We start from the raw sequence: 18,349 nt of genomic DNA, 5'->3' as shown, positions 1-18,349 counted from the left end.
GGGGGGGGGGGGGGGGGGGGGAGGGGGGGTGCTCAGCAAGTGTGTTTGCTGCATAATCCCAGAGCCCTGGGCAGAGCAAGAAAATAAATCCCAAGGCCCAGATGCCGATCTGGAGACCATGGGCAAGGCCGGGTAAAGGAGGGTGCTCCTCTGTCCTCCATCCGGGCCGCGGAGACGGGGAGGGCGGCAGGGAAGCCCCGCATCTATGATCCACCTGCTCCGTGCTGTTTTCTAGGTCAGTGTGAGGACATTCAATGTCCCCTCCAGGGCGGAGTAAGAGAACTGGGGGTAAGGGGGAACCAGCACACAACCATGACCGTTTGAACAGGGATGGGCACCCTCACGGGCACCTGGCCCCACCGGCTGGAGTGTGTTGCGGACTCTTGTTCTGCAGGTAATTGTAACTGTTTGGGTTCCGGATGGACCCAGTAGCTAACAAGCCCTCTTCCTGCAGATTCCTTAGCTACCCTCTGTCTCAGCTTCCCTATCTGTTAGGGGTTGACAGCGGTACCTACGCAAGGGACTCGTGGTCGAGATTTTGAGGAGTTATTTTACTGAAATCCCTCCTGAACTGTGTCCAGTGGGCAGCAAAATATTATCTAAGGATTTTCCATTACACTCAAATGCCCAAAACTTCTTCCTCTGACTACTGAAGCAGCTCAATCAAGAACTCCGCTCCTCAGGGGGCCTTTCCAGGAGACAGAGGCCGTGTATCCCTTGAGAAATACCAGCAAGTATCCTTATGTTATAACGAATTATAAATGTTAGTGGAAAATTCCATGACCTCTTAAGGGCTTCCGGGTTCTAAGGCCAAGGGTGCATGTCCGTGTCTTTTTTTTAATGTTTATTTTTGAGAGAGAGAGAGAGAGAGGACAGGCAAGCAGGGAGGGGCAGAGAGAGAGGGAGACATAGAATCTGAAGCAGGCTCCAGGCTCTGAGCTGTCAGCACAGAGCCCAAATGTGCGGCTCAAACCCATGAACCATGAGATCATGACCTGAGCCGAAGCTGGAAGCTTCACCAACTGAGCCCCCCAGGCGCCCCTGCATGTCTGTGTCTTTAACTTGGTTCAGTTGTACGTTTCAAGGTTAAGCACCGAGGAGACGGTCTTTGCAAAACATGATGATGAAACAGAAGGGAAAGAAAACTACCATAAACTAGACTGGCTCTCTGTAGGAGGGGAAATTTTACATAATTTTGGGTTCTTCCATAGCTGCTGGATTATTTCCCCCCCACTTTATTTATCTTTGGCGTATGAGGTCGGTCCGTAGTCATAAATATTGCTGCTTCCGATGTAAATACTTCCGTGACTGAAGAGTTCACCAGGAAGGACTCAGGAAGCTGTTAAGTTCAATGTCGACCTTTCCTGTCTTCCTGTAGCCACTGTTCCAACCTGGGCAACTGTCCCCAAGGGCAGCGGGCTGAGGAAGGAGGGAGTCACGGGGGAGTTGGAGGGGTGTTGGGCAGGCAGAGGCTGGGTACAGGTGCACTGACAGGTTACTGAACACGGAGCCCAAGGGCTTCCCTTTGGGGTTCGCCGGAGCCTTTTATAAGCCTGTTGTCCACTGGGGGCGACTGTGCCACTCGGCAGCCTGTGGTGGTGTCTGAGACATTTTTGGTGACAGCTGAGGATGGGGCGGGGGGTGCTCCGGCATCTAGGAAGTAGAGACTGTGGACGCTTCAAAACACCCTACGACGCACAGGACCCCTCCCACCATGGATTACCCAGCCCCAAATACGGAGGGCCCCGAGCCAAGACGTCCTGCTGCAGGCCCCTTCTAGTGTCCGGCTGGACACCCGGGTCTCACAGGGACCGTCCGGGGAGACCGTCCTCCCCTCCAGTTCCTGAAGCCTCCAGTCACTTAAACTACACGCAGCTGTTGAAGAAAAGACTTACCAACGATACTGGCGTCACCTGTCTCCCTCGAAGGGAAGGTCGCTTGTGATCATTTGTTTTTTTTCTCCCTTTATTCCGAAGTTTGGTTTGTCTCCAGGTTCCCAGCGATCTCCTCGGAGCCAGACCCCAGGAGTCTGACGGTTCGTGGGGTTTACTCACCGTTTCGGAAGCTGGAACCAGGCCAGCGCAGTCTCTGGTTCCCAGGAGAGCAGGGCGCAGCTGGCAGGGGGAGGCGGGGTGGGCAGGAGGGGCTGGGATGAACGGGCCCCACCTCCGGCCGGTGGGAAGAACTGCGGGTGGGCGGGGCCCCAGGGAACCAGGCGGCAGACGTCGGGAGCGGAGGGCTTCCCGGGCTCGCCCTCCTTGAAGTGCTGGGCTGAGGGTGGGGGCGGCGTTTGCAGGCTCCCGGAGGCGGGGCCCACACAGCTGCGGGTGAGGAAGGCAGTAGTGATGGGTGCGAACCGCGCTGGAGCCCCAGCCCCTGGCTCCGCGCCTTGTGGGACCCGGGGCAACTCGCCTAGCCCGCAAGCTGGAGACCCAGGGAAGAGCTGAAGTCAGGGAGCCGGAAGCAGAATTCCTTCATCCTCAGAGGAGATGGTCTTGTCTCCTTGGGCCTTTGACTGATTAGAGGAGGCCCACCCACTCTCTAGAGCGTAATCTGCTCTGCTCAAACACTATTGCCTTAAATGTTAACCACATCTGTTTTTTAAATGAATTTTACTTTAGATTGCATTTGCTTGATTTTACTGTCATATAGTCAACATAGAGCTTATATGAGTTTCAGGTGCCACCCTCCTGGGACCATTCCAGACTTGTATTTGACCAAAGAACTGGGTGCCGTGGCCTAGTTGAGTTGACACATAAAATTAACCATCACACCCGCCCAGAGGGGAGTTTTGGGGTCCTTGCACATTTTCGGAATACCCTCAGCTTTTCTTCCTGCATCCCATCTTACTGGTTTCGTAGATAAACCTAAAACTCACAAAAATACCCCTCCACAAGCCAGCAAGACAACAGATAAGAGTTACCTTTCTTTTGGGGAGTCTGGGTGGCTCAGTCGGTTAAGCGTCCGAATCTTGATTTCGGCTCAGGTCACGATCTCACAGTCTGTGGGATGGAGCCCTGCCCTGGGCTCCGCGCTGTCCGTGGTGCTGTCCGTGGTGCTGTCCGTGGTGCTGTCCGTGGTGCTGTCCGTGGTGCTGTCCATGGTGCTGTCCGTGGCGCTGTCCGTGGCGCTATCCGTGGAGGGCCTGCTTGGAATTCTTCCTCTCTCCTTCTCTGCCCCTCCTCCATACAATACTCCCTTTCAGAATAAATTTAAAAAAATAAGACCTAAAAAAGAGAATTTCCTTTCTTTTGAGAAATCTGAAAAATACTATCTAATACAAGTAACAATCAAATAGCAATTAGTCATATATCCACCACCCATAATTAGACTTGTTCACATTTCATTGTATTTGCCCCAAAGCTGTTTTCTTTCCACAAGTAAGGATTAAAAAAAGAAAAAAGGAAACATTGCTCCCATTATTTCCCCCCTTTCCAGAAGCCCCCACCCTGAAGTTGGTGTTATTTCTGAGCGGGTTTTTACACTTCTACTGCATGGACATGCCTTTGTAAATAAAAGCATCGAGTTTTAAATTTTATTTACAGTCACTTAAATTTACACTCTAACTCTAGAATTCTCTCTTCTAGATAGCACTGAAAGGAAATCTCCCGAGGGGGCGGAAACAGGACTCGGTAAGAGCACGGAGCTTAGTACACTGTCCCCGCGTGGGACGAGGCGTCCTGGTGACCCGCGAGCTGCCCACACCCGGGAAAGTCTTCGTCTGTCTGTCTGTCTCGCAATGATGCCTGAACGCTGTGGGAAGGATCAGGGCGCAGCCCACCTACTCGCTGGCTGGGCCCCCTTGGGAAGGGTGCTTCAGGTCTTGGACGGCCGGCCTCTGCATCCGGGACATGGGCGTCACCCTGTGGGTCTGGCGCACACCTGTGAGCGTGAGGGCGCCAGGTGGGCCGTGATGCGATCGACGGGGACACACAGGGGACACACAGGCAGGGGGACGCTCTCCTCTCCCAGGTGCCACAGGAGTCATCCTCGCAGTGGTCTGCTCCCTCCTCACCCTGCTGGGAGCCCTCCTCGTCTGCAAGCACGCCCAGCGGAGGCGGCGGAGGGGTGAGTGTGGGAAAGGAGGGCCACGTGTCTGGGAGGAAAGGGGAGAAACAGAACGGGAAAGAGCATCATAGGGTTAACCCTACCCTGTCTCCTTCATCCTCAGGGGCAGCTCTCAGCAAGATGGCCGAACGGTAGAGCTACCGGGAGGATCCCACTGGCCAACACTCCCCCCTCCGCTGCCTTGACCACTCACTTTCTTACCTGAACCTTCTGTGTGCCCCCAACCAGCCCTGACAACTGTCCCAAGTGTCCCTTCACGTCCTGTCTCCTCCTCACCACCTTCCACTTCTCACTCATGGGCCACACTGCCCCCAGCCTCCTCTCGTCCTTGGCTCTCAAGACTTTGCTGAGCACCCGAGTGACTTGGGGACCCTGGGGTGGAGTGTATGAGTGTGGGGGCAGTGGCGGTCTCAGTGGGCACCTCCCCTCCACCTCCCCACAATGATCCCAGTGTCTCTCTCCGATTCCCTTTATCTCCAATGCCTCATCGTTTCTCTTTCAGCTCCTGCTCTCCTAAGGAATCTGAAAAACTGGGGACAAGCAATCAGCCTGGGAAAGAAAGCGGTGGTGCGTACACGTGTGTGTTTGTGCATTTGTATGCGTGTGCTGTGCACATACATGCATGCCGCCTCGCTCACTTAAGCATGCATATTTGAGTGTGCATGTGTGAGTGTACGCATGTAGGTGTGCAAGGATGTATGTGTGTGAACATGTGTATGCACGCAGTGGTGCACAAACGTGTCGTTGTGTATGTGTGTTGCACATGGACACGTGTGGTATGCCTGTGTGCGTGTGAATGTGGGATGTGTGTGTCACATGCATGCCTTATTCATTATTCACATGCATGTGTGTAAGAGAATGCAAGGTGCAAGCGTGTGCACATGAGGGTGTATAAGGTGATTGTGTACATGGGAGGGGTTGTGTGCAGAGTTAACCCCTGGGGTCTGGGGGCGCAGCAACAGCAGATCCTTCCCCCCAGGTACACCCGCAGCCACACTGAGCTGCCCTCCTGCCTCGGTGAGTGTCCCCTGCAGACATTTCCGGTCCCCTCCTCGCCCCAGGCTCTCCATTCCTCCCTCTGGTTCTGTCAGTGGTCTGGCCCCTGGCACCCATCCACCCACCCTCACTCTGCATTCCAGGAGAATTTGGTCTGATAGCTTCTGTGCCTTCTCTGGCCAGGGGACCTTCATCCGTGTCCTTTCTGAGGACATTTTCCCACGTGACATAGGATGAATGTCACTTTCTTAAAAAGTTTATTTTAATGTTTATTTATTTTGAGGGACAGACAGAGATAGAGCACAAGCAGGGGAGGGGCAGAGAGAGAGGGAGACACAGAATCCAAAGCAGGCTCCAGGCTCTGAGCAGTCGGCACAGAGCCCGACACGGGGCTCGAACCCACGGACTGTGAGATCATGACCTGAGCCGAAGTCGGACGCTCAACCACCTTAGTCCGACAGGCACCCCTCCCCTCCCCTTCTTCTGAGATTAATGGGGCAGTTTCACGAGCTCAGAGACACAGAACGGTCCATGGGGTCTCAGGCACACTTCGTAAGCATTCAGTACCCAGAAGCTACCGGTTATTAAAAACCCTCGGTCATAATCTCTGTAAGTGACCTTCCCACCCCGGGCCTCAGTGACTTCCTGCAGACAGCGGGGATAAAATGCGCCACCTCTTGGTGCAATTTAGGAAAACACGGCGAGATCTCTCTGTAGAGCACCAACCGCACAGTACCCACACAGCAGTTATTAATAGTAACCCTCATTTTATCCTTGACAGTTCAGTTTGTTACAAAATCGTGGCAAAATGCACATAACCCTAAAGTCCACCATTCTAACCCGGGATATTCACGACTTTCGGAATATTCACTGTGTTGCGCAATATCCTCCCCAAATCCGGTGTGCGAACCTTTTCATCACCTCGGAGGAAACCCCACATGCTCTAAGCAGTCCTTCTGCATGGCCACACCCCCACCCCAAGCCCTCACAACCACGAACTCTGTCCCTAAGGGGCTGCCTACTCTGGACATGTCCTGTTCACACTTAGAGCCTGTTTAGATCTGCAGTTTCATGACAAACCGTCCCTAAAGGCAGTGGTTGAAGGCAATATGGAGGGCCTCACAGCATGAGCAGGGCAGGGACCGGGTGCGGCTAGCCAGCTCGGCTCTTGCTGGCCTCACAAGGCTGGGACAAAGGCAGTGGCGGGCTGGCGCAGGCCGGAGTAAGGGAGGGCTGGCTTCCACACTCACTCACTCAGGTGGCAGCTGGCGGGATCCAGGTCCTCGCTGGCTGTTGGCCATTCAGACCTTTCCACAGGGCGCTCACTCCACAGCAGCTGGCCTGAGCAGCATGAGTGAGCGAAACAGGCGTGAGCAAGACGGAAGTCACAGCCGCAGGCTTTCATCGACACACAACAGCCCATCCTGTTTGCTTATTCCAACTGACATAGGTCCCTAGGTCCCGCCAACCTTCTAGAGGGGAAGACTGAGGGCAGGAGGCTCTTCCCAACACAGCTGTCCACCACCCTGTCATCACAAATGCTAAGTCTTCACAATGCAACACTCCTTCCCGGGGACGCTTGATCCTTCTCTCCCTGCTCCCCATCAGGATGAAGCATCCCAGGCCTCAAGAGCTGAGGAAGCCCATGGAGTGACTTATGCTGAGCTGGACATCAGAGCCCTAAACGAGGGTCCTTCCAGCCGCACGGAGCAGCCCCCCGAAACCTGTGTGTACCTGACCCTTAAGACACAGCCGGGAGAGCGCCTGGAGCCTGGCAACCAAGAACTTCTGACAAGGGATGGGTGGTGGAGGGACCCCTTTCCTCCAATCTCCAATGAAGGCTTGTTTCCTTCTTCTAAAAATTCATTTTTTAAATGAGAGGTGTCGGGGCGCCTGGGTGGCTCAGTCGGTTGAGCATCTGACATTGACTCAGGTCACGATCATGATCTCAGTTTGTGAGTTCAAGCCCTGCACCGGGCTCTGTGCTGACAGCTCAGAGCCTGGAGCCTGCTTCAGATTCTGCGACTCCTTCTCTCTCTGCCCCTCCCCCTGCTTGCGCTCTGTATGTCTCTCAAAAATAAATAAAGATTAAAAAATTTTTAATAAATAAATGAGAGGTATCATTTGCAGAGAGTACAATGCACAAATGCTGCGCGGCTACGTAACTATAGATAAATGATGGACTGACAGATATATAGACAAAGATATCGATATACAGATATGTCAGTGACCTCTCTCCACCTCGCCCCTTTGGTGTAACCACCATCCAAACAAACACAGCATTTCCAGCGCCCCAGAAGGCCTCCCTGTGACACTCTCCAGTCAACCGCCCCGGCCCCCCGAGATTTGTCCTTTTCCTGCCTTTCGGGGTGAGTCCTGCCTGCCTTCTATGCCCTCCTAAACACGCAGCCACACTATGTGCTCTCTTCTGTGTCTGGCTTCTTTCTCCCAACCAAGTCGTTCCTGAGGTTTATCCCTGACACTGCACGCAGCGGTGTTTTCCTCCCGTCTTACTGCTGAGCATGACTCCACAGGTGTTCATGCCGCGGCGTGTCTGTCCGTGCCCCGGCTGCACACGGACGGTCGGGCTGCTGGCGGGCCCAGCCTCTGCGGTCGGCTTGCACGGACGCTCTCAGCTGGGTCCGTGCAGAGAGAGGCACAGGTGCACACGCTTCCCTGGTTATACACGGTGGGATGGCCATGTCGAAGAACTGGCGTGGGCTGTTCTGAACAGTTTCCAAGGGGGTCGCACGGCTCCCAGCTTCCTGCCTGACGAGGGCCGAGTGCCTTGCTGGACTGCCGCCCCTCTGTTCCACTCCCTTCCAGCCACAGCTGCCTCCTCACCTCACCCCAGCGTGTGGGCACGAGCAAAGCCTTCCCTGTGACCTGCGACCTCCAATCATTCCCACTCCTGAATTCACGCTCCTGGGTCATGCCCTCCCCTGGTTTTGGCGACGTGTTCCTCACCTACAGAGTATGGCAAATGAGAAGGGTGTCACTTCAGCGGTTGTGCTACCGAAGAATACGACTACCATCTCGATAGCGGGCTTTTTCCACCTTTTCTGATTGCATGTTTGGAGGATGATGGAAAGTCCCGTTTCAGAAAAGCCCACTTGGCAGCAACCGAGGACTGTCCCCAGCCAGCAAGGAACTGGCTTCTTCCAACAAGCATGTGGGCCTGTGCTGTGGGACAGACTGGGGCTGGTCTTTGTCCCTGGCTCCTGGGAGCTAATCTCTAAGTGCTTGCAATCTCTCTCTCTCTCTCTTTAAGTTTATTTTGAAGAGACAGAGACAGTACAAACAGGGAGGGTCAGAGAGAGAAGGAGAGAGAGAGAATCCCAAGCAGGCTTCATGCAGTCAGCGCAGAGCCTGATGCGGGGCTTGAACTCACAAACTGTGAGATCGTGACCTGAGCTGACATCAAGAGTCAGACGCTCAACCAACTGGGCCCCCAGGCGCGCCTGGGATTTCTTGAGTAATAGGAGCATCTTTATGACTGACCGCAGGCGCCGTGGACCATCCCTGAGTTTCTAGCAGTGAGAGGACTCGGGACGGGGGCTGGGGATGCCACATGACTATGAGATTACAAGTTACAGTCTTGACCTACGGGGATGAGAGGGGGCTGGAGGCAGAGCATCATGGGGGCAATGGTGTACCCAAGAAAACTGTTGCTTTTGGGGCCCTCAGACTTCACCCTACGTGTCTCTAAATATAGATGGTCTTGATTTATATCCTTAAAATTTTTTTTAATGTTTATTTACTTTTGAGACAGAGACAGAACATGAGTGGAGGAGGGGCAGAGAGAGAGGGAGACATAGATTTCCAGGCTCTGAGCTGTCAGCACTGAGCCTGATGTGGGGCTCAAACCCACAAACCACAAGATCATGACCTGAGCTGACGCTTAACTGACCGAGCCACCCAGGAGCCCCTTGATTCATATCCTTTATAAATAAACATCAATATAGTGTTTTCTTGAATTCTTTGAGTGGTTTTAGCAAGTTCTTGAACCTCATGGGCTAAGTGGGAACCTAAAAAATTTCAGGTCATCGGTTCATGGGTGCAAGTGGCCTGGGAAGAGCCCAGCACACAGCTCATGCCTGCAGCGAGGAAGGTCCTGTGGGCACCGGCCCCTCCGCCTGTGCAGTCTGTGCTCACTCTGGGCGATTCGTGTCAGCACCGCATCGGAGCCCGGGAGTGGATCCTTCCCCGGCTGAGCGCTCAGATGAGCCCCCGGCCCAGGCTGACAGGCGCCGGCAGGCAGACAACCCAGCTCCGCGGGGCCGGGGCTCCGGGCGCCAGGAACAGTGAAACGGTGATGGTAGCGGCTTGAGCTGCTCCGTTTGTGGTAATGCTGTTCTCCAGCACAGAAACCCGAACCCCTCACGCCCCTGTGGGCCTCGTTCCACAGAATGAACCCAAGACACAGAGACGCTGGCTCCACTGCGGGGGGAGGGCGGGGGGAGTGTCACGTGACTTCCTGGAAAAGGAACTGGCTTTGGAGACCGAGCTGGGTTCCAACTCCTGCACCTGCCTCCCCTACCTCTGTGTCTTGGTGGAGGGACCCCGCCTTGCTGCCTCTCAGGTTACTGCTCCCAGTTAATGTGCCCCCACCTCCCGGATTTTACCAAGTTCAATTTGGAATTTCATCAAATACGATGTGGTAAAATACAATGGTTCACCTGTATCGTGAAGTTGTGAGGAAACTGGGATTTACATTAAAACAATTTTTTTTTTTTAATTAGGTGTGCCTGGGTGGCTCAGTCGGTTAAGCATCTGACTTCAGCTCAGGTCACGATCTCATGGTTCGTGGGTTTGTGTCCCATGTCAGGCTCTGTGCTCACCACTCAGAGCCTGGAGCCTGCTTCAAATTCTGTTTCTTCCTCTCTCTCTGCCCCTGCCCTGCTCATGCTCTGTCTCTCTGTCTCTCAAAAATAAGTAAACATTAAAAAAACTAAATAAATAAGTTAGGGGCGCCTGGGTGGCTCAGTCTGTTAAGCACTGGACTTCAGTTCAGATCATGATCTCACAGTTTGTGGGTTCAAGCCCCGCATCAGGATCTGCACTGACAGTGTGGAGCCTGCTTGGGAGTCTCTCTCTCTCTCTCTCTCTGCCTCTCTCCACTTGCGCTTTCTCTCTCTCACTCAAAATAAATATACCTTAAAAAATTGTTTTAAAATAGGCTTCACGCAACGATGCTCAGTGTCACTCATCATCAGGGAAATACAAATCAAAACCACACTGAGATACCACCTCACAGCAGTCAGAGTGACTAAAATGAACAAATCAGGAGGCTATAGATGCTGGCGAGGGTATGGAGAGATGGGCACCCTCCTGCACTGTTGGTGGGAATGTAAACTGGTGCAGCCGCTCTGGAAAACAGTATGGAAGTTCCCCAAAAAACTATCCATAGAACAACCTTATGACCCAGCAATAGCACTGCTAGGGATTTACCCAGGGGATACAGAAGTGCTGATGCATAGGAGCACATGTACCCCAATGTTCATAGTGGCACTTTCTACAATAGCCAAATCATGTAAAGAACCCAAATGTCCATCACCTGATGAACGGATCAAGAAGACGTGGTATATATATATACAACGGAATACTACATGGCAATGAGAAAGAATGAAATCTGGCCATTTGTAGCAGAGTGGATGGACCTCGAGAGTGTCATGCTAAGCGAAATAAGTCAGGAAGAGAAGGACAGATACCATATGTTTGCACTCACAGGTCTAACAGGAGAAACCTAACAGAGGACCATGGGGAGAGAAGGGGGAAAGAGAGGTGGGGAGAGCGAAGGACACAAACCATGAGAGACTAGTGAATACTGAAAACGAACCATGGACTGAAGGGGGAGGGAGGGGGTGACGGTCATGGTGGGGGCACTTGTGGGGAGAAGCACTGGGTGTTACATGGAAACCAATTTGGAAATAAACTATTAAAAAATAAATAAATAAAATAGGCTTCATGCCCAGTGTGGAGCCCAGTGCAGGGCTTGAACTCACAACCCTCAGGTCAAGACCTGAGCTGAGATCAAGAGTCAGACGCTTAATTGGCTGAGCCACCCAGGGGCCCCCAGTTCTTAGCTCATAAGACCGTGGACAATGACCAGCCACGTGAGTGTTTGTCCAGCGTTATGCACTGCCCTCAACAGGAAATACCTTCATCTTCTCTTAGGAATCCCTGAGGCTCCTGCCCCAGGTCTGGGGCGGGGGGGGGGGGTCCCACGTTTGATACCTGAAACCTGAGACGCACGAGGACCGGGACTTCCGTGAGTCAAGTCTTCGAAGCTGGGCGTGTGAGGAACATGTTGCAATCAGCGGCCCTGACGAGTTTCCAGGACGCTGCTGGGGAAGGAGGAACTGAGCAGTCAGAGAAAACCCAACTCTGCCCACTCTCTGGAGCCAGGGGGCCGCGCCGTCCCCGCTCCGCTGCCTGCCACGGGCTGCGTGGCCGAAGAGGCGGCTCTGGACAGGCCCGTGCGGTGCCATGATCCCCAAGCTGCTCCCACTGCTCTGTCTCGGTAAGTCTCACGGGCCGCGCGTAGGGACCCTAGAAAACAACAGGCTCGGTAAGAGGTTTGGGCTGGGGACTGAAAGAGAAAACTAGATTCCAGTGTTAGTTTACTGACGACGTACTACAGATCAGGAATCTCGCTGAGTGCAATCAATGCATACACTCTTTCCAACCTGGTGCTTCACAAATTTCAATGACTCGTGTTCCAATTTCGTGATTTCTGCAGAGAAGGCTTTGCTACCTGTACTTTATTGGCTTAATGTGCTTCTTAAAATAAAGCCCGAGACCTGCTAGTTCTCTGCTCTAGAGGCCATCAGCCTCCAGCAGGTGTTTCAGAGGCCGCTTCGAGGAGGCTTTCTTGGTGCCTACTGCGTGCAATCATGCAGCGCTTCCTTCCACCTGAGATCACCACACTACAGGTGTGGGACGCATGCCACATCTGGGAAACGCCGCTCTGATCGCCACCCCTCACAAAAACCACACCACTCCCCCAAGCAAAAACCCGGCAAGAGAGAAGGAGGCCCATGTCTGTCGATGAGAAGTCGGGTCTGAGTCTGCAGAGTGAGGGCCTGGTCTCAGGTCGGTGCTGCGCAGGACAGCCAGGTCTCCGCCCAGAACCACCCGATTCCAGAAACATGCCCACGGAGCCACGGTGTTGAAGTAAGAGGGACACGTGCACGGGGTCCTTGGCAGGAAGCGTTCGAGGAGGGTCTGGAAGGGCGTCAGGGTTGGAAAAAAGCCTGAGGAGGCAGAGACGCTGGTTCAGACGCCCCAGTGACGGAGCTAGGATGACCTCAGGAGGAGCCGGTCTCCGGAAGCCCCAGAGGCTCGGCACCCACAGTCCGGGAGGGAGGCCTCCGCGTGGCCCTTCCCACTTGGCTTCCCGCCATCGCCCGGACCTCCGATCCCAAGACCTCAGGCCCGTCTGCAGAGCGTCCCATGTCACAGGCGCGTAGTAGGAACACACGGCCGTCTGTGCTCAGAGAGAACACAGGGATGAGGCGAGCATGGAGGGTGCTCCCAGGCCTCCGCCCCTGCGCACACTCCTTGTGGGCCTTGGGGACACGCGTCCGTATTTACCAGTTTCCTCCCCTTCAGCGCTCCCTTCACGATCAGGTTCCAGCGCTCACGACCAGCCCACCCTCAGGAAAGTGATCTATGTTTACTATTCCTTCCGCTGGGGCTGGGTTAGACACAGACTCCGCCAGCAGCGCCTTCCAGAGGACTTCCCCGACCCGGGTCTGAGATCTGCACTCCCCCTGACGGCTGAGTGCTATTCCGTTTGTGCACGGTCTTGTTTTGTTCGTCCGTCCACCTGTTGGTGGGCGCCTGGGGTGTTCTATTGGCTATCCGTTATCTCCCTCACTTCAATGACATTAACCTCTTTTCATGTTTGTCTTCAAGAGATAGGGAGTCTCTCTTAAGAGGACTTCCTCTTGCTTCCCTAAGCAATGCAATGAGGCCTCGGAGCAAGTGTCCTGCTCAAGACAGAGAAGAGATCTCGGGGCGCCTGGGTGGCTCAGTCAGTTAAGCAGCTGACTCAGGTCTCACAGCTCGTGGGTTCGAGCCCCGAGTTGGGCTCTGTGCTGACAGCATGGAGCCTGGAGCTTGCTTCGGATTCTGTGTCTCCCTCTCTCTCTCTGCCCCTCCGTTGCTCATGCTCGGTCTCTCTCTCTCAAAAACAAACATTAAAAAATAATATTAAAAACAAAAAGGCAGAGATGAGATCAGATGAGATGTGCCAGGGACGGGGACGGAATGATGAATGCCACGTGGCCCGAGGGTGTGTCAACCGCCATCCACCACGCTCTGCAAAGCCCTCAACCCCCTTCCTGCTACCAGAGCACACAAGGCCACGGAAGCGATTAGGCCCGTGTTTCTAAAAGATTTCCTGTATTTTCCTTTCTTCACCCTGTGTGGACCACCAGCTTTGTGTCTCAGCAGTGAGAAGGAAACTACCAGACCTTGATGCTCAAACCGCCTCCTCCCTCCACGGCTCTCCGTAGTCAGGCTCCCCGAGGAGCGTTCCTCACGTCATCTCTTACCTCCCTCAAAGGTGCAGGGGACCCAGGTGTCCCGAGGAGTGCGGGAGGGGGCTGAGGGCCGTGGGGCCGGGACTGCGGAGGCGCTGGGCTTCCCTGCGCCCCAGAATGTCCCGGGGGCCAAGAGAGAGCACACGCCGACTCCTCCGTCCTGGTCACAATGTCCTGTGGGCTGTCCACGCCACCTGGAATTTATTTTTTGAGACCCCGCCTCGTCTGGGCATGTCACACAGCCCACAGACTTCTGAGGCCCTTGAGTTCTTAGCATCCGCTTCGCTCTTCCATGACACGAGGCCGACCTCTTCACAGACGGTCTCCCCCCTGCTCTGCGGAGAGCAGAAGTGACTCCTGCTCTCCCTCAGTGTGGTCGACAACCGAGGACGATGTCTGTGCGGCGGGCGCCGCTTCCTCTCTGCTGAGCATGGCTGGAGGCACACAGATCTGGTTCTGGCGCCCGGAGAGCAGGCTCCGTCCAGGGTCCAGGGTCACGCAGCTTCCCGGGGGGGGGGGGGGGGGCTTCCCGTGGGTTCGGGCGTGGTCCCGACATGTTAACCCTGTTCCTTCTTCCGTCCTCTGCAGATTCTCACTGATGGTGAGTTTTCTTTTCATTATGTTCTCTTTTTTATTGCGGTGAAATACACATAATGATGCTGATCCTCTTAACTCCCTGTAAGTTACAGTTCAGCGGCATTTAAATGCATTCACAGCCATGTTCAGCCTTCACCCAAAGCTTTTCGTCATCCCTGACATAAACTCTGTCCCTGTTTATCAATCACCTTTTTTCCGCTCTTTCTCCCCAGGCCCCTGATAACCATGAGTTGCCTCTTCTAGGTACTTTGTGTAACTGGAACCATGCAACAATTGTCCCTGGGGGTTTGGCTAGTTTCACCCAGCATAGCTCTGTCCAAGTCCACTTACACCGTAGCATCGATCAGCATTCATTCCTTTCAATATTTATTAATTTTTTGAGAGAGAGACAGAGCAAAATCAGGGGAGGGGCAGAGAGAGAGGGAGACACAGAATCTGAAGCAGGCTCCAGGCTCTGAGCTGTCAGCACAGAGCCCAACACTGGGCTCGAACCCATGAACCGTCAGATCATGACCTGAGCCGAAGTTGGATGTTCAACTGACTGAGCCACTCAGGTGCCCCAGCATTTCGTTCCTTTTACTGGTGGGATGCACTCCACTGTCTGCACAGACCACAACCCTTTTCTTTACCCACTTATCCTTTGCTGGACACTTAGGTCTTTTCACTTTTTGTCTATTTAACACTTTTTTTTCAAAACATGGAGTGTAATATTTTTGATTTGCCCATGTAATTTTAGCACAAAGGCCTGGTAACTTCCCCCTTTCCACGGCTAAGACACAAAACTGGTTCACACAGCAAAGAAGGAAGGAAGGAAGGAAGGAAGGAAGGAAGGAAACAAAAGAAAACAAAAGGAGGAAATCTCTTAAGTATCTGCTGAGTTGGAGCAATCGCTCTCTTTCAGTAAATTCTGAAAAGAGACAAGATGTTGTTTCTGCAGAGATCGTAGACCCAGACAGAACGGCGTCACGTCGGGGCCCTAACGGCAGGATGTCTGGGAACGCTGAGACACACACAATCACCGTCACTTGCAAATTTCTTTCCAAGCCAACGGACTTTTTTTTAATGTTTTTATTTTTGAGTAAGAGATAGAGTGCGAGCGGTGTTGGGGCAGAGAGAGAGGGAGACACAGAAGCCGAAGCAGGCTCCCCTCAAAGGGGGGCTCGAACTCATAAACTGTGAGATCATGACCTGAACTGAAGTCAGACCCTTAACCAACTGAGCCATCCCCGCACCCAAGCCAATGGATTTCAAAGATCTATGCTGCAGTCTTTTAAAAAAATTTTTTTCCTGTTTTTAAATTTATTTTTGAGAGACAGAGAGAGACAGTGTGATCAGGGGAGGGTCAGAGAGAGAGGGAGACACAGAAGCCGAAGACAGGCTCCAGGCTCTGAGCTAGCTGTCAGCACAGAGCCCGACCGAATGCACGAACGTGAGATCATGACCTGAACTGAAGCCAGACGCTTAACTGACTGAGCCACCCAGGCGCCCCTATGCTGCAGTCTTGAGAAACGTTTTCCTACATTTGGTTACTCTGCTGAATACTCGTATCTCCCGGGGAATTTTGAAAGTTTGGCACCTGAGCCCTATCCCAGCGGATACTGATTTGAGGCTTCTGTGGTTTAGGCTGTGCCCTGGAATCTGGAACAGCCCCCACCCCCAGCGGGACACACTGACGGAGTAGCCTACTGATAGGGAGGGAGGTCTTCCCCTTTCTAGAACGTCCATTTGGATTCTTCGAGGCTTGCTCTACAGGACCAAGCAGGGATATCAAAAGACAGAAAGAGACCATGGCAAAGAGCGATCGCACACCTGCCAAGTTAAAGGTTGAGTGAGGATGACCTAGTTAGCCTTTTCCAGGGGCAGAGCTGGTTCCGTCTTTGAGCCAAGTGCTACTCACAAGTGGATGTGGGGGACCAGGTGAGGCCTGGAAATGGAGCTGGCTGGGTGGGAGGAAGGGGAAGTTATGGGAAGGTCGTGGTTTCACTTCCTGGTGACAGATGAGCCGACAGTGAGTGTCTCTTCAGTCTGTCACCCTGCATTAGCTGAGGCCCTACTATGTGCTGGGGCCCTGCATGCACACTGGGGATGCTGAGGTAGAGAGCACAGAGTCCCTGCCTTCCCGGGGCTCACAGGCAGTGACATCCGTGTCTCCCATGCTGTGGAGCTCAGAAACTGAGCTTTTATAAGGCTCAGAAACTGCCTTATAAAAAAATGTTTTTTAAAAATTTTTGATAGAGAGACAGAGTGTGAGCAGGGGAGGGTCAAAGAGAGAGGGAGACACAGAATCTGAAGCAGGCTCTAGGCTCTGAGCTGTCAGCACAGAGCCCAAGGTGGGGATCGAACCCACAGACCAGGAGATCATGACCTGAGCTGAAGTCAGATGCTCAACTGACTCAGCCACCCAGACGCGCCTGCTTTCCATAAACTTCTGTGAGCTTAGTCACAACCAAATGGTATCTACCTTAATTTCTGTCACTCAAGGCACTGAGCAGCCTTCAGCATGGGGGGTAGGGTTCCTTGGGCACAGGTGAGGCTATCTGCAGTCTGTCAGGCCCACTTAGAGTCTCAGACAAGATCAGAGGTGGCCCAGCGTCGCGTTCAAGTCCCATGCTTCCCCATCTTTCTCAGGGTTCCTGCCTTCAACATCCAGGGTGAGGGTGTAGGGAGTCCATGAACTGTCACACCAGCTTGACAGAAACGCAAGAATCTGTCCATGACAGGCTGAGAATCCAGGGTTTGCTGGCATTTGTGAAGCCGGGAGAGCCCCTGGGGCAGGTGGGAGCCGCCCAGGAGACCTTTGGGGAGAACTGAGACAGGAGTGGAGGGCAGAGCTGAGGGCAGAGTCCAGCTGGGGAAACGAGAACCCCCAGAGGCACGCCCTGCCCTGCGGGCTGTGGTCTCAACCACAACCCCCAGGGAGGGACTCAGGTCTCACGGACAGACGGTTCTCTTGCAGGGCTGTGCACTGGCCAAGGAGGCAGGGAGCCTGACGGTGAGCATTCCTTCAGTTACACCCTACCTCTCCTGCGCTCCACATGCCCCTCATCCCTTCTCTTTCCGTAAAGGGGGTCCTGAGAGCAGGCCAGGGCACCAAATCCCGCCCCCAATCTGCTTCCTTCCAGAGCCCCTTCCCAAGCCCTCCCTCAGGGCCTGGCCCAGCTCGGTGGCACCTCCCAGGAGCAATGTAACACTGCAGTGTCGGAGCCCCACCAAGGATGTCCACTTCACTCTCAGGAAGGGAAATGTTATTTTGCCTTTTGCACAACCACCGGCTTCCACAGAGGGCCTGGCTGAATTTCTCCTCACTGACCTAAGAACCAGCCAGGCTGGAAAGTACACCTGTGAGGTCCACAGAGGAGGGCTCCCCTCGCCGCCCAGTGACGCTGTCCTGCTCCTGGTGACAGGTGAGGAGCAGGGCCGGCCTGGGGGAGGGAGCCCAGTGGGGGAGGGGACGGAGGAGATGCAGAAACACAGCCACAGAATGACCTGGTCGGCTTCATCCAGGGCTTGTGGGGAGGGGACCTCCTTCCCCCAGTCCGAGTCCAAAGAGGGTGACCCCAGGGATGTGACTGTCCCACACTGGGCGGGAACCCCAGCAGGAGAACAAGGGTGAGTGGGGGGCCCTGGGCTTCTCCCTGCGACCTCGGAGCCCCCCTTCTCTCACAGGAGGTTTCCCTAAACCTTCCCTGCAAGCCCACCGAAGGGGTGTGGTGACGGCAGGAGACAATGTGACCCTGCAGTGCCAGCTGCCAGGTGATGTTTTCAGGCCGGTAGTGTTCGCTCTGCTGAAGGCGGGCGAGGTGGCGCCCATCCAGCTCCGAACTCCAGTCGGGAAGGAGACGGACTTCTCGCTGGGGACAGTGACAGCCGGGGACTCCGGGAACTACAGCTGTGTGTACTTCCTGTACCAGACTCCCTTCTGGGCCTCAGAGCCCAGCGATCCTCTTGAGGTCCGGGTCAGAGGTGAGGTTTCCCAGGGTTTTTCGGAAGTTTGAGAAATTTAATTCATTTACTCATCAGCTTCTGTTTACTTGGCTATTTTATTTGCTTTCTCCAATTTGTGACCTATCGCTGACTCACAACACGATTAAAGTGCACCACGTGCTTTTTTTTTCTTTTTCTTTTCCTTTTTTTTTTTT

General features: G+C 54.0%; 2 protein-coding genes and 1 long non-coding RNA gene across 10 annotated transcripts in view; 2 read left to right on the top strand and 1 right to left on the bottom strand.

Annotated features, from left to right (window-relative positions):
- The window catches only part of LOC115280040 (T-cell-interacting, activating receptor on myeloid cells protein 1-like), a 14,811-nt gene extending 7,823 nt beyond the window's left edge, over nt 1-6,988 (top strand). For 2 of the 8 annotated variants that reach the window (XR_003903620.1, XR_003903621.1), the window contains exons 6-8: nt 3,588-4,068; nt 4,172-4,635; nt 6,673-6,707. Coding sequence is in view for 4 of the 8 variants with exons in the window: in XM_029924661.1 (XP_029780521.1) it covers nt 3,588-3,632; nt 3,973-4,068; nt 4,172-4,199; nt 4,571-4,635; nt 5,048-5,085; nt 6,673-6,942 (542 nt within the window). In the remaining 4 variants the exon portion in view is untranslated. Of the gene's footprint in view, nt 1-3,587; nt 4,069-4,171; nt 4,636-5,047; nt 5,086-6,514 lie in introns of those variants that run through there. The other 6 variants (XM_029924661.1, XM_029924663.1, XM_029924664.1 and 3 more) reach the window with 6 other exon arrangements.
- Nucleotides 3,688-18,349, bottom strand: part of LOC115280139 — a 26,016-nt gene continuing 11,354 nt past the window's right edge. Inside the window, exons 2-3 of the long non-coding RNA XR_003903685.1 lie at nt 11,302-11,616; nt 3,688-4,096 (exon numbers count right to left, since the gene is read on the bottom strand). This is a non-coding gene — a long non-coding RNA (uncharacterized LOC115280139). The remainder of the gene's footprint in view (nt 4,097-11,301; nt 11,617-18,349) is intronic.
- Nucleotides 11,419-18,349, top strand: part of LOC115280071 (T-cell-interacting, activating receptor on myeloid cells protein 1-like) — an 18,970-nt gene continuing 12,039 nt past the window's right edge. Inside the window, exons 1-4 of the mRNA XM_029924742.1 lie at nt 11,419-11,587; nt 17,167-17,202; nt 17,333-17,614; nt 17,877-18,173. Coding sequence (XP_029780602.1) covers nt 11,554-11,587; nt 17,167-17,202; nt 17,333-17,614; nt 17,877-18,173 — 649 coding nt within the window. The 5' untranslated portion in view covers nt 11,419-11,553. The remainder of the gene's footprint in view (nt 11,588-17,166; nt 17,203-17,332; nt 17,615-17,876; nt 18,174-18,349) is intronic.

The sequence above is a fragment of the Suricata suricatta genome, chromosome 16 (genome assembly GCF_006229205.1).
Source record: "Suricata suricatta isolate VVHF042 chromosome 16, meerkat_22Aug2017_6uvM2_HiC, whole genome shotgun sequence".
Lineage (NCBI taxonomy): Eukaryota > Metazoa > Chordata > Mammalia > Carnivora > Herpestidae > Suricata > Suricata suricatta.
This window is presented reverse-complemented; position numbering and strand designations above follow the sequence as displayed.